The 15,745-nt window shown below is 41.4% G+C and overlaps 1 protein-coding gene across 1 annotated transcript; it reads left to right on the forward strand.

Moving 5' to 3' along the window:
• The first annotated feature begins 1,669 nt into the window (after positions 1-1,669).
• On the forward strand, positions 1,670-10,339 carry psmc1b (proteasome 26S subunit, ATPase 1b). Its single transcript, XM_035423980.1, has 11 exons — positions 1,670-1,757; positions 2,654-2,707; positions 2,797-2,893; positions 3,580-3,704; positions 4,674-4,859; positions 5,827-5,955; positions 6,725-6,821; positions 7,390-7,579; positions 8,516-8,667; positions 9,015-9,169; positions 9,443-10,339. The coding sequence occupies exons 1-11, from the start codon at positions 1,755-1,757 to the stop codon at positions 9,575-9,577; spliced, it is 1,323 nt and encodes a 440-aa protein (XP_035279871.1). The 5' UTR covers positions 1,670-1,754; the 3' UTR covers positions 9,578-10,339.
• The last annotated feature ends 5,406 nt before the right edge of the window (positions 10,340-15,745 follow it).

Genomic DNA, 15,745 nt, shown 5'->3' on the forward strand with positions numbered 1-15,745 from the left:
TAAGGGGCATGAATGTTCCTTTTCCCTTGGATTAATAGCGTCCTGGTTCTCAAGGCTGTCACATAAAAAAAATACAAATAAATCATTCTTAAATATATAGCCCTTAGGGTTAATAATTCTGCCTTACCTGGTAGGGTACAATTTTTGATTAATGTGTTTTGTAGAATTAATAATACAAGGTTATTACACAGGCAAAGTGACTGATCAACTCATTACATTAAGAGAAGTGTTTAATAGAATGTTACAGCAACAGATATCCCTACCACATTGCTAACTGCATGGTGGTGAAAATCATAATGAAACAATTTCTCATTTTAACATCTTTTACACTGCTATATTGGCCTTCCATTTATTACATTAAAGTAATACCATTTTATTAATGGTGCCGTACTGGTGATTTCTCATTTACAGAGCAAAATGGTAAAACCTGGGTAAAGTTCTTTAGGTTAGACTTGTTTAACATTACTCAGGTGAGGATTGATTGTCCTGACTTCTGAGAAACAAACCATTGCTCTTTACCATAGCGGGGATGAAACATATATGGTAATGCCTTTTTGCAATTCCATATTCTGTTTCAGATTCTGTTATATTCTATTATATTGTTCTGTTATATCCACTGTTCTGAGTGGAGTTCTCCCCATGTCCATCATGTGGGTTTCCTCCCAAAGTCCAAAGACATGTAGCATACTGTAGGTGAACTGTAGAGTCTAAATTGTCCCTAGGTATGTGTGCATGTGTGAGTGAAATGTGTATATGCCCTGTGATGAACTGGCGACCTGTCCGGGGTGTATCCCTGCCTCTCACCCATCCCGTGACCCTGAGCAGGAATAAGCAGGTTAGATAATGGATGGATGATGTTTCAGCGTAACTCCACTGCCCGTCCCTGGGAATTATGTTACACATACTGTACATACAACTCTCCAGTTGGATCAAAGGTTTCTGGTTTAGACTAAAACACCAGCAATAATTGCTGGGAACGTGATTTCAAAGAAATTATTGCATGACCTTGAATATATGGATCTGTAGAGTAAATGTATATCCCCTTTCATTTGGTAATCATTTTTAGTTTTGGCAGTAATCTGGTGAACAATGAGCCAGTACTTAACTGACAGTGTAACAGTGTAGAGAAATGCATGGCCGGGCTACGCTAAAACACCAGCAACAATTGCTGGGAACATGACTTCACAGAAATGATTACATAATGTTATAGGTATGGGTCTGTAGAATAAATGTATGCCCCCTTTCATTTGGTAACATGTTTTAGTTTTAGCAGTAATCTGGTATGCAAATGAGCCAGTACTGAATTGACACTGTATAGCAATGCATGGCCGGGCTAATTAGACACCAGCAAAAATTGGTAGGAACATGATTTCACAGAAATGACTACACAATGTTATAGGTATGGGTCTGTAGAGTAAATGTATACCCCTTTCATAATTTTTAGTTTTGGCAGTAATCTGGTAAACAATGAGCCAGTACTGAATTGAGAGTGTATAGAAATGCATGGCTGGGCTACACTTAAACAGCAGCAACAATTGCTGGGAATGTGGTTTTCCAAAATGACTGCTGTAATGTTAAAGGTGTGGGTTTAAATATGAGTATATAATGTGCAATTATATCCAACTGTATTAGTTACAAGAACAAAAACGACAAAATCGCACTAAAGAGATCATTGCATTTACCGAGCTTTTAGTTCGAAATCCTCTAACCGGAAGTAACAATTTCCAGCTTCCGGGGGTTCATTTCGAAGAGCGATGGTAAGTGAGCAAGCATTTTCTGTCAGATTAATTATTCTGGAACAGCTATAAACATTTTTTTAAAATGTTATTCTTTAATTGGTGCTGCTGCCATAACTGTTTCAGTTATTTTGAAATGTTACCGTAAATCTGTCTCTCATTGGGAAGTCTATCTAATTCTAACTAACGTTAAATTGTAAAGCCAGATTTTACTTGCTAGTTGGCTAACTAGCTAGCCTGGCAACTGCCTAAATAAATAGCTGTCTCGTTCGCCAAACAACAACCTCATCGAAAGCTTTCTCGTTCCAGCTACAAATTGTTACCGTTGTTTATTAATATGGCTGAAATATCAGTTTCATTGCAAGCGAACACATTAGCCTGTCATGAACTGCCATGGTCGTATTGTTGTTTGTTTTGCTAGATGTCTGCATTAGGCCAGCTTCCAAATGTTAACTTGTCCAAAAAAAAGGCCCAGTTGAAAAGCCAAACGTTGTTTTACATCAGCCGTAATTACCAATGTAGACCGTGCTAAGTGGATAGATATGATGCGACGTTTATCTAACAGTAGGCTATATCGCAAGCTATGTTAGTATGTAAAATGTATGGCTGACCTGTGAATTTTCACAAGTTAACTTATAGTTAGTAAATGTATCCTCCTCAGATGCTGAATCCATCATAAATAGCCTTATCACAATTTACGTGTTGATTATTATTTAACTTCATTTACTCTAATAGAAAATGTGTGAGGTAGGGATACTGGATTCTGTCAAATCATGGCAGCAGGGTTGAGACTCTTTCTTTTTTTTTTTTTTTATCTTGAGCGGACTTTCATTACAGCTGTCATGGTAATTCAAATAACATTTTCGACAATGAGCGCTGAAGTTCTGTGTTAAATTGTACGTTTTTGGTAAATATAGGGTCAGAGTCAGAGCGGCGGTCACGGACCAGGAGGGGGGAAGAAGGACGACAAGGTAAGCTCGACGTTCGTGCCTCAAGTCAAGGCGAAATGTGGCTGTCGCTAAATGTGTGCTACTAACGATTTGACTTCTGATTTTGTCAGGACAAGAAAAAGAAGTATGAGCCGCCCATTCCCACCAGAGTTGGAAAAAGGAAGAAGAAGACGAAAGGACCAGACGCTGCTAGCAAGCTGCCTTTGGGTACCCACAGTTCAACTTTAATATTTCATACCTTAATTGTGGTAACCCACCTACACTTCTGATATATTTCTCATTTACTTGGAGTGTTTCAGTTATGCATGCTGTTGTCTCAGGTTTTTAGGGCTGCATGATACAGCGAATGCTTTTAAGCTTTACAAGAATAACTGCTGCCATGGGGCGTATAGGCCATCTTTCATCTTGTTTCTTTGAGGGCACATGAAATGCTTCTGGAGAAAAAACATCTCTGATGTCGATTGGGTGCTGAAGAGACAGCCGATCAGCAGCATGGCCTTGCAGCTTCCATTGGATTGAAAAAGCAAATCACGTGATCACATAGAAGCTGTACAACCATGCTGCTAATTGGCTGTCTTATCACCAGCCAATAGATATCAGTTTTTTTCCCAGAAGAATTTGACATGGCCTCTGACATTTGGATGTTTACTACCACATCAGGTATGATCAAAAAAAAAAAAGAAAAAAAGACAAGAGATCGCATATATGTCCCATGCCAGCGCTTATTCTCATTATGCTTAAATAGATTGAGATTCAGTATATTGTGCAGCCCTAGTTTCAGGGCTGTTTGTAAATCTGGCTTAGACCTGACAAGCACTTGAAGATTGTGGCTAGAATGATATGTCTCTTTGATTGGTGTGCATCTGACTGCTCTTCCTTTCCACAACTTGCAGTGACCCCTCACACACAGTGCAGGCTGAAGCTGCTGAAGCAGGAGAGGATCAAAGACTACCTGCTAATGGAGGAGGAGTTCATCCGAAACCAGGAGCAGATGAAGCCCTTAGAAGAGAAGCAGGAGGTAATTGTAACACCCACAAATTTCTGGGGGCCTCTACTAGAGCTGGGCAGTATATCGATATTATATCGATATCGTGATATGAGACTACATAACGTCTGGGATTTTGTATATCGTAATATCATGATATGGCATAAGTGTTGTCTTTTCCTGGTTTTAAAGGCAGCATTACAGTAAAGTGATGTCATTTTCTGAACTTACCTGACTTCTCTAGCTATTCTATTATTTGCCTCTGCCCACTTAGTTATTACATAGGCATTACTGATGATTATTTATCAAAAATCTCATTGTATAATTTTGTGAAAGTACCAATAGTCATCCCCACAATATCATCACAATATCGATATCGAGGTATTTGGTCAAAATATTGTGATATTTGATTTTGTCCATATCGCCCAGCCCTAGCCTCTACGAACCGCTCGGTCCCTGCACACCCCCCACCCCCCACCCCCCTACATAGTCTGAAGGCGCACATCTTTTCAGACTGTACCTAGACTAACTCTCTCTGCTATGCAGGGCACTCCCAATCAAGGATTGCTCTTATCATTTGTATCCTTCTAATTGGTTCCTGTAGCACTTTCATGTCACACTTATATCTCCATTCAGCATTTATTGCACTTGTACCTTTATCTGGATGTTCTAGCTGGTCATCAAGCCTGCTAGTTTGACTTACCATTACTTTCTAACCTTGCCTATTCTTATTGTGTGAACTGGACTTGATGTTCATGGCTATGGGTAGCTGTTACATAATGAGTATTGTACCTTATCGGACCTTTGTTGTTGTTGTAGTTGTTGCGATGATCTTCCATATGCACTTATTGTACGTTGCTTTGGATAAAAGCGTCTGCCAAATAAATGTAATGTAATGGATCCCTTACCCATGCATGCCAGCCCCTTGTGGTGTTTCATCGAAGGTTGGGAAAAGGCTGTCCTCACGTACCCCCTGTGCCCCCCTATTTCCTTTCTTGACAGGAGGAGAGGTCGAAGGTCGATGACCTGAGGGGCACCCCAATGTCTGTGGGGACCCTGGAGGAGATCATAGACGACAACCATGCCATCGTCTCCACCTCGGTGGGGTCTGAGCATTATGTTAGCATCCTGTCCTTCGTGGACAAGGACCTGCTGGAACCTGGCTGCTCTGTTCTGCTCAACCACAAGGTAACAAAGACCTCAGCTTCATGTTACTGTTTTGAGAAATTACAATTTGGGGGGACAGTATAGAATTTTCCATGAGAAATTAGTAGTGTATCAAAGCAAGATTCGGTGTGGACAGTACATGCCACAAACATTCAACATGTCACATGCAAGCTTAAGATACATCACAGTATACCAGAGCATTTGAGAAGAGCAAGGAGGAGAGTGGAGCGAATGTATTTTTAATGAGGTGCAGAGTGGATGAGCAGAGTGTATTTTGGTGCTGCTGCATGTGAATATCTCCTGTGTGTGGAGATTTGGGTGGTGCTGCTGCGTGTGGAGATTTGGGTGGTGCTGCTGCGTGTGGAGATTTGGGTGGTGCTTCTGCATGTGGATATTTGGGTGCTGCTGCTGCGTGTGGAGATTTGGATGGTGCTCCTGCGTATGGAGTTTTGGGTGGTGCTGCTGCGTGTGGAGATTTGGGTAGTGCTCTTGCATATGGAGTTTTGGGTGCTGCTTCTGTGTGTGGATATTTGAGTGGTGCTCCTGCGTATGGAGTTTTGGGTGGTGCTGTTGCGTGTGGATATTTGGGTGGTGCTCCTGCGTATGGAGTTTTGGGTGGTGCTGCTGCATGTGGAGATTTGGATGGTGCTGCTGCGTGTGGATATATGGGTGGTGCTGCTACGTGTGGAGATTTGGGTGGTGCTCCTGCGTATGGAGTTTTGGGTGGTGCTGCTGCATGTGGAGATTTGGATGGTGCTACTGCGTGTGGATATATGGGTGGTGCTGCTACGTGTGGAGATTTGGGTGGTGCTCCTGCGTATGGAGTTTTGGGTGGTGCTGCTGCATGTGGAGATTTGGATGGTGCTACTGCGTGTGGATATATGGGTGGTGCTGCTACGTGTGGAGATTTGGGTGGTGGTGCTGCTGCTTGTGGAGATTTGGGTGACGCTGCTGCGTGATGAGACCTTGGCTCTGCCCGTCTCATCAGGTGCACGCGGTCATCGGGGTGCTGATGGACGACACGGACCCGCTGGTCACTGTGATGAAGGTGGAGAAGGCCCCCCAGGAGACGTACGCGGACATCGGGGGGTTGGACAACCAGATTCAGGAAATCAAGGTGCCGTCCACGACCCACAGCTCCCCTCCCATCATTTTCACTTGAATGACTGTGAATCAGCGCCAGACCTCCGTGTTTTATTACAGCTAGCTCATCCTACAACTCTCTTCCTCCTCGTCAGCACTGTGTCACTGTATCTGCATCTGTCTGCAGAAGTCAACTTGGCGAGCGAGCTCCTTATGTCATTACCTACGGTGCATTCAGTTGAATTAAATTAATGTTGGTATCTGTAAGACGCTTCATTGTAATCCCGCTGTTGAGGGCACTGGACAACAGTTTGGATGAAAGGATTGACTGACTACAGGGCTTTCACACTAGTACTCAAGTCCATTTTGTATCTATTATACAAGTTCCATTTCCTTTCAAGGTCCTTCACTGACCTATAAACCATTGTGCAGTAGGCTATATTACAACTGTGGCACATTTTTCATGAAGCAGTATAAAATTGGTCTGAATATCCATGAAAAGGGTCGCTGTCCCTGGATCAGCGCCTTCAACCACAATCCAAGCCCCAACCCATTTCAAGAAGAACACGAATCTCTCAACTGAAAATGGAAGTGCTTCACAATGGCTCTTTTGAAATTGTCTCATCTCAGTCCCATAAATTTTTCAGTCATTGTCTTAAATTTGATTTGCGGGAATTGTTTCCCGGAGCACGGGAATTCCACGACCAGTGTGTGTAGGCCTGGTTCTCCATGCATTGTTGAAAGTGCGGTTGTTCATTTTTGCCGTCTGTTTCCCCCCCCCGCCTGCTCTGGGTCAAATGCAGGAGTCCGTGGAGCTTCCCCTCACCCACCCGGAGTACTACGAAGAGATGGGCATCAAGCCCCCGAAAGGAGTCATCTTGTACGGCGCACCTGGCACAGGTGCACCCCCTCCGTCTACCGCAATGGCACTTAAGGCACCTGTAAATATATTTTAGCGTTATATTACTGGTATTTGGCCAATGCTCTTGTCCAGAGAAATTTGCAGCACACAAACAAACGTATGGATATGGGATGGAAGTGTAGTGGTGCCCTAGAGGTGGGAGTGTAGTTCTGAGACGGACTGGCGTCTATTCTGAGATCAGTCTCCTAATAAAGTTACGAGTACAAAAAGGCAAATACAACGGGTTTGACACATGTAAAAATATACGGATATGCTCAAATGGCAGCTACATAAGGTAGTAAGGCAGGAGCCAAGCTGCAATCTGAACACAAGTCTTCAGCTCTGTGTCGGAAAATGGCCAACCTCTGTTATTCTGACGAGCGTAGCAGGCTCATTCCCTTCAGGATATTGTAAGGGTGTGCCATGGTATTAAAATGGAATGGAAGTGAACATCTCAGCTAACATAAAACAGTGTCACGATGTTATAGCATTGACAAAGCATTCCAGTAATATAGTGAGAACTTATCTTATGTCGGCTGCGATGATAAAACCGGTGTCCTCGCGCAGGGAAGACGCTGCTGGCCAAGGCGGTGGCGAACCAGACGTCGGCCACGTTCCTGCGGGTGGTGGGCTCGGAGCTCATTCAGAAGTACCTGGGCGACGGGCCCAAGCTGGTGCGAGAGCTGTTCCGCGTGGCGGAGGAGCACGCCCCCTCAATCGTCTTCATCGACGAAATTGACGCTATCGGCACCAAGCGGTGAGAACCCTCCTCAATCCAAAGTTTTTTTTTGAAATTTCTTTATTTATTTTTCTTCTATTGTGTACAAGTTAAGGCATGTAGCCCGCTATTTTAAACGTAATCGTGGGGCGCGGTCTATAAAATAGCCTACGCCTATGTTTAGCTTTGTGCAGTTGTTATTTTCTAGTATTTTCACTGCCTCACCTTTTGAGTGTTTTATTGTTATTCATTTAGATATGTATTAATGGTAATTTATTTGTTTTTTTTTTTGGGAACAAACAGCCTTCCTCATTATGTTATTTAGGGCAATGTTTGTTGTTTTTATGTTTCTGGACAAATGGGCTTTTAAAAGTATACAGCATAAAAGCAGCATTCTCGCAGTTGCTATTCACGATAAAAAAATACTTTTTTGAAACAATCTGCAGTTTTATTTAAGAGAGGATATGAATGTGCCAGAGCTGCATCTAATAACACTGCATTTGTGTTTTAATTAAGATTTTTGTAATTCAAAAAATGTTCCAGGGGTCCTCGGCAAACTGGAAAAAAATATTTTCCCTTTGAAGCAACATCAAAAATTTTTGTTTTTGACATTTTTATTATCCTGCTCATAGCACTCCAGTCTGATATTTTCCCAATATTTTGTTTGTATTTTTTGTAGTTCCATATTAGATTTCCAGATAAACTAAACCAGGTTTAGAAATATTTCTGGATAGTGCACTCTTGGAAAAATTATGATCATTGTAATTTCATAATACGATACCATACCGTATAGAATACTTATCTGATACATGCTTTCATGTGCTCCTGTGTTGGGCAGCCACTTGACTGCAACTAGTTGCTGGTGTTGAATGAAGCCTTGATGGTGAACACTGACCTACGGTGTTGGAAGTGTTCGTTTTAGGGGGCCTTATTATTAAAATTTGGGGATCCCTAATGTAACCTGCCCCTCTGCAGGTATGACTCAAACTCGGGTGGGGAGCGCGAGATCCAGAGGACCATGCTGGAGCTGCTCAACCAGTTGGACGGCTTCGACTCGCGAGGCGACGTCAAGGTCATCATGGCCACGAACAGGATCGAGACCCTGGACCCCGCCCTTATCCGACCCGGTGGGCTCACTCATTGAAAACTCATCCCAGTCATATGAAATGTTCTGAAGGGCAATTATATGTTGAATCTGAAGCTTAATAGAGGAAATGCCGCATGTATAACAAGAAACCCCCTATACAAAACAATAGAATCTAAAGATTTTATACAAGAATTTCTCCTTATAAATGCACAGATCTACAGGTCTTATACAAGAAAACCTCCATGTGAAACCACAAACCTAAGACCACTAATGGTCTTACTGCAAGAAACCCTTCAGAGATGGTACTGGACACAGCGGAAGTGTATTGGGAACACAACGGAACACACTGGTGCTGCTCTCACTTTCTTCCTGGTGTCTGCATCGCAGGAAGAATCGACCGGAAGATTGAGTTCCCCCTGCCAGATGAGAAGACCAAGCGGCGGATCTTCCAGATCCACACCAGCCGCATGACCGTGGCAACGGATGTAACGCTGGACGACCTCATCCTGGCCAAGGACGACCTGTCCGGGGCCGACATCAAGGTACGTCAGCCCACTGCAACACTCCGCCTTCTGTGCCTCTCCTATGATGCTGCATTCATGACTGCGTGTGTCTGCCTGCCTGTGTTGTAGTGATCTTTTTCCACCTGTTTTATCATTTGGCTTGTCATTCTCTTCCTGTGTTTGATCCCGAGTTGCTGTCTTCCTGCGTCTAATCTGAGTTGTGTTCTCTGCGTCTCCCCGCCGGTGGGGTAATGATCTTGTTGTTTCTGGCCAATGTTTCCACCGTCTCCGTATCATGTGTGTGTGTCACAGGCCATCTGCACAGAGGCGGGGCTTATGGCTCTGAGAGAACGCCGGATGAAAGTGACCAACGAGGACTTCAAGAAGAGCAAAGAGAACGTGCTGTACAAGAAGCAGGAGGGGACGCCGGAGGGGCTTTACCTCTAACTCCACGCCTCAGAGCACGGCGCAGCTAGACAGTGCTCTGTGCTAGCTAACAGTGCTCTGTGCTAGCTAACAGTGCTCTGTCCCCATAAACCTTTTGATACGTTCTGTGCATGTTGTTATGTTTTCTTAAATCCATATTTGGATGATGTAAGAATAAAAAAAAGTTAAATTCCAGAAACTGCATGTTCTGATCTGTTCAGTCATACTCTTGCAAATATTTCATGTTCAAAAAAATGTTTCTTTGAACAATTTTACAGTAATTTTACTGTAGTTCTACTGTAGGTTATATTTCTGTCTTGGTTTGAGTTCAAGATCAAACTGGTAACCAATCATATTTTTTGCTCGTCTTTATCGAGCCTGTAATTGTGGTATAAACCAAGTGGGTGCTTGAGATAGAAAAAATCATAGATAATAAAATGTTAAGGGAAATGATGTGGGGTATTTAAATTAGTCTCAGATTAACAGTGTAAAATTCCACAATTACAAAATTCAATTTTACTTGGTATGCCGTAATCACATTGCTCTTCATATCATGTATTTTAACTGTCTAGCTATTTGTTCCATTGTAGACAGATTGTATAAAAAGCAATGCAGTGTAGCCAGTGTATGCATTTAAATAAGCTGGCCGTTTAGCGTAACTGTAGCGGAGCTGGGCTTAGTGCATGTGAAACCCTGGAGGGTCATGGCTGCTGTACCCATGTGGAAATTCTTACTGTAAATGAAACCACTTCAATAAATGTCCAGCTACAGTGAGCTCTATAATGCTTGGGACAAAAATGTTTTTTTCTTTTTTTTTATTGATTTGGCTACAATCCACAATTTTATATTTGTAATCAAATAATTCACATTTGGTTAAACTGCACATTCTTAGCTCTCAGCTTGTAACATTTTTGTTTCACCATGTAGAAATTGCAGAATTTTTTTATACCTAATCCCTGCCCCATTTCAGGGCATCATAATGTTTAGTACTTGTTTGCATATCCTTGCATGCAATGACTGCTTGAAGCCTGTGACCAATGACCAGGTGCGGAGTATCTTTTCTGGTGATGCTTTGCCAGGCCTGTACAGCAGCCATCTTCAGCTCCTGCTTGTTTTGGGTGCTACTTGCCTTACATTTTCTCTGAAAACACATGCTCAATTGGATTCAGATTGAGTGGATCTTGGATCTTTTGGACAGGTGTTTGGGGGTTTGTCTTCATTATGGTGAGAATTATTTCATCATCCAAAGTAGAGGTTTTTCTTGGCTTACCAGGCCCATTGCAATTACTGAGCTCACCTGTGCTCTCTTTGTTCTTAATTATGTTCCAGACTGTCAATTTTGGTACTAAGATTAAGATTTGGCCTATGTCTGACTTTTTTTATTTCTCAGCCTCAGAATGGCTTCCTTGCCTTCTTTATTTGACACAACTCCTCATGTTGACAAATGCCAATAACAGACTCTGAGGTCAATCAAAAAACTTAATTCAAGAATAGACACTCAAAGCTCTCTTATAATTGCACAAAGGACGCAATTGAACACACCTGACTAATCAGAAACACCTGTGAAGCCATCTGTCTTAAACATTATGGTGCACTGAAATGGGGGGACTATGTATAAAAAGTGTTGCAATTTCTACACAATGAAACCAAAATGTAAAAAAAATACCATTCAATAAAAGCTGAGAATCTGTACTTTAATTTATTTATTACAAATCAACAATTGTGGAGTACAGAACCAAATCAAGAAAAAATTGTCTTTGTACCAAACATTATGGAGCTCACTGTACAAAAATATATAATGAAGTGTGTATGAATATATAATATGTAAGATGACCTGGAAAAGAATATCTTGTAAGCATTTATGGCAATTAAAATAGTAAAACCTTCTCTGATCAGACTTTTCGGTTCGATATCAAAGTTAGACACAATAACATTACCCTGTATGTGTGCTTTTACCACTGTACAATTTGGGATTTCTGAAACTAGGAGTGCAAACCCGCCATTGGTTGCATTCACGAGGCACAGTTTAGTATTATTTCCAAAAAGAAAGCACAATTTTGGGTATTTTTTATTTGTTTATGGCAATTGACGTGGTTTGATATCTGACCTATGCGTTAGAGGCTCTGGCACACAGGACAATATGCACATTGATTAACAGTTCAATCATGAGCTCTGAGAGAAGACGGGTCCAGGACTAATTAAGTTCAGAGCCCCACTTATATCAGTTGGAAGCACTTCAGAATTAATTAAATTAACCCACAGTTGTAGCCTTTTCATTGTCTGTTAATTAAATATTTACATCAAATTAGGCATATATATATATATATATATATATATATTAATTACTGCTGTCCAATCCTAAGCATTTTTTCTGTTGAGTAAGCGCTTTGCCCCTCAATGCAGTTTGCGCATGGCAGTCCAGCTGACAGAGAGGTTTCAATCACCAATTTGTCTGTTGGTCAGCCAGCATTGTGGGCCCATTACTCCGTAGAGTGCAAGGTTGTCCACTGTCCATTTCCAATTTCAATTACCTTGCCTCCCTGTTAGCAGCAGGGCAATAGTTTCCATAAAAATAAAATATGGCCCAAGATAATAAAATAAAACCAAATCGGGAACTGTACTGCAGTTGGAGGCATTGGTGGATCCAAGTCGTCCATCTAATAAGGCAAAGTAATTAAAACAGAGGGCGTGAGTAGGCTATCCATTATGAGCAGCAAAGGGTAAATTCTGAAGGGCTGAATGTACTGGTTGAGTATATACTAAATTTCACCATCTTCCTATCTTATCTTTAAAAGGCGTGAAAGTGTATTAATCTCTCAAAAAAACAACAGCTCTGTCAGGACCAATCCATAGTGTAAAATAGCCAAACAGAAGAAAGAATGCCTGCACTGACATCCTAATCAACCTGAGTTATTTAAGTGAAAAAGCAATGTAGGCAGCCAGTGTTTCCCACACATAGGTTTTGGAAGGGCGGGCCAACCATATAAATTAATGGTTGCCCAAATACACTCAGACCTTTTTTTTTTTTTACTGGTGTCATTTTTTTTTTTGCATCTGAGAAAACAACGCCATCGTCGATCAACTAGCAGTCTCCCATCACCCTACCCCTCCCATCCCTGTTCATTCTGGTTTCGCGAGAAGGAGATGTAGGCTACAGAAATGATAACTGATGTTACCATTTTTTTTTTCTGGAATAGCTATATTCATATGAAAAAGGATGTCTTTGAAGATGAATTCCCAGGAAATAATATACTTGAGACACATTCAAAATAGTTTGTGACTGTGCATGTAAAACACTTGCATGGCAAAAATCATTTACCAACAAAAAATCTGAAATATAGCCAAATTGTCAGTAATATTTATACACTTTCCATTTTAATTTGATAGAAAATTACACTGTCATATTAGGACAGATGGGTATATTTTGCTTGCAATAAAACCACAGATTAACCTATTTTTATCTGGGCCATTTAAAATGAATTTAAAAGATCACATCTTGATGAAAAGAAAATTACAACATGGAATGCTAAACCATATTTTATCAGCGAAATTATTATTATTATTATTATTATTATTATTGTTGTTGTTGTTGTTGTTATTACTGATATTTCTTCAAAAGCATGTGATGTCAGTCACCCCTTCTTATCACACTGAAGTCCGCAAGTTGGTTTGCACTGACATGACAGTTGTTGGAAAAAACTTAATGTGCGGCTTAACTGATGCAGGCACCCAACAAACCAGCAGGGGTCTCTGTTGCATGACACTGTAATACTGGCTGAAACCCTGCTCTCCATGGGCAACCTGAGAGCCAATTATGTTTCATACAGCGAGCCTGCCTGCCAGTCAGAACTGTCTAGGTCTGGATTCAATACAAAACCATGGGGGCCCATCCATCCCATAGACTAGCCTTAAACAGCATGAGGCACCCACCTGTGATTCAAATATTTTCAAGCATTTGATGGGTACGAATAGGGCCTACTCGTAGTTGTACTGAGATGTAGTATGGTTAAAAAAATGACACCCCTCACAGTTGAATTTAGGCTGTCCTTGACAAATCTGAGCTTCCACCTTCATCTAATCTGACCCTATTTGTTTATTGTATTCATATTGGTTGAGCAATGATTCACATTTAAAGCTTTCAATGATTTACTGAAACAGTATCCATAAAATCAGCGGCTGTCTTGCAAGGGCTCTGTGCTGTGAAACAGAATTTAATTAGAGCCAATTTTTAACTGTTTGTGCTGCATCTTTGTTAGTTTACAAGGGCACAGAAATGTACTATTCTAAAAACAGTGAACTCCCACATGTTTCACTTCCACACTTAATTAAATTACCCCTGCTGTTGAAACATAATCAGCAGTAAGCAGCTTCACAGATACAGGATATTAGAATCATGGCTATCATGCAGTGTTCTCTTCTGAAAGCAGGGCACATTTTAGAATGTAAACGTAATTTATCTTTTTGTGATTATAGTATTCGCTAAAATGTGCATACCAACAAAATAAATCTTGGTAGTTTAATATGACATATTTATATTACTCCGTTTTCAATGATAAACAAAAAAGCAGTTTGATATGTCATGCATGTTTCACCTAGGATAAATAGACAAATCAAAACCAGTCACATGGTGGACAACAGTTGCAATTGCATCAGACTGCAGAGACCGGCTGGGTTTTCTCCTACACTTGCCCCATGTGCTGAAGGCCTGTTCCTGAACTGAATTTTATATGAATGTATATGGAAGTTTGCATTTTATGAAAAAGCACATTGGAATTCTGCATCTATGAAATGTTCTGTATAAATAAACTTCAACTTCAACTAAAAAAATGCTGTGGTCAGATCTTTTATGAATACAGCTTGATTCTGTATTCAACAGTAGATGGCACTAGTGACCGTACCCTCAGCCTAGGTAGTTATATCACCATACATTTGTACTTTTCTTGCCAGTGTTATCTATAAGTGAATTCAGTAGCATATTCCTTTTCCGGGCCACTGCACAGCCTAATAGTCTAATTGGAAACAGAAAATGCTCAAATGAGGACAGGCTGTGTGTGAGACTTCTGAGGAGGGTCCGGGTTCAGCATTGGGTACAACCGCTTCATTTACATAATTGAGAAGACCTGAGGTTCTGGGACGTTGCTAGAGCACTAACACCAAGACAGTGGCAGCTATCTGTAAACGTCCTGATCGAGGTCATCGATCTCCCCTCACTGGGCAAATCCACTGTGCCGCCAAAACTGCAGTACCTTATACAGCGATCAGCCAAATGTGCCCTGCTCTCAAAGAACCATGGATCTCAATGCCCCCCAGCCCCTTTCCACTCAATTTCACTAATAATAGTCAACGCTGGCCAAAGCTGCCATTATTATAAATATGACTGTTGTTTTGTTGTCCGTAACAGTAATAGCAATCATTATTATTAATTTATGATAACATCTATTGTACTTAAAAGTGCTTAGTGATTATTTATCTGTTTACAAATGCAATCCCTGAAAGTGTGGTTTCCCAGGAGAAAATACAAATCCTGCCAGATACTGGTAGTATATCAAAAGGCCTCCCATGGGTCTGGCTGCCAACACAAGGCTATGACATAGGGTGTGGGCCCCTCTATTGTGTATAACATGATATAATACTGTAAAACTGCATAAATCCACAATGTGTATGCGGTGAGCTGATATGTCAGTATCTATAAGCTATGTAATATTTTTCCAGCAGACACTTTCATCCAGGGTGACAGGCCTTGCTTACAAATCTGTTTCCCTTGATATTGTTACTGAAGCCATTCAAGTTGAGGACCCTGCCTAACACCCTCTACCTGAGGATCAAACCTTCTCAGAGTCCTGAATGAGTCATTGATACTCCAGCTGTCTGTACATGTCTGTGTGTGCTTGTATATATGCATCAGTGCCTGAGTGCATGTCTTTGTCTGCCTGCATTTTGTTGCCGTTTATAAACATGTCTGCATGCATTTGTCTGCACATACATGCATGTTAATGCATGTCGGTGCATTTATCTTCATGTGCTTCTACGTGTGTGTCTCTCCAGTGCCGGTCCAGAGGAATCAAAGCAAGCCTGTCACATGGTAATGCTGCAGGGTGGCCGGGCCGGCCTCTCTCATTGGGGTGAGGGACAGCACGGCACTGACAGCATCCAAGAAGCCACTGGTTGTGGCCTCTGCAACATCCTCCT

This window comes from Anguilla anguilla, chromosome 6 (genome assembly GCF_013347855.1).
Source record: "Anguilla anguilla isolate fAngAng1 chromosome 6, fAngAng1.pri, whole genome shotgun sequence".
NCBI lineage: Eukaryota > Metazoa > Chordata > Actinopteri > Anguilliformes > Anguillidae > Anguilla > Anguilla anguilla.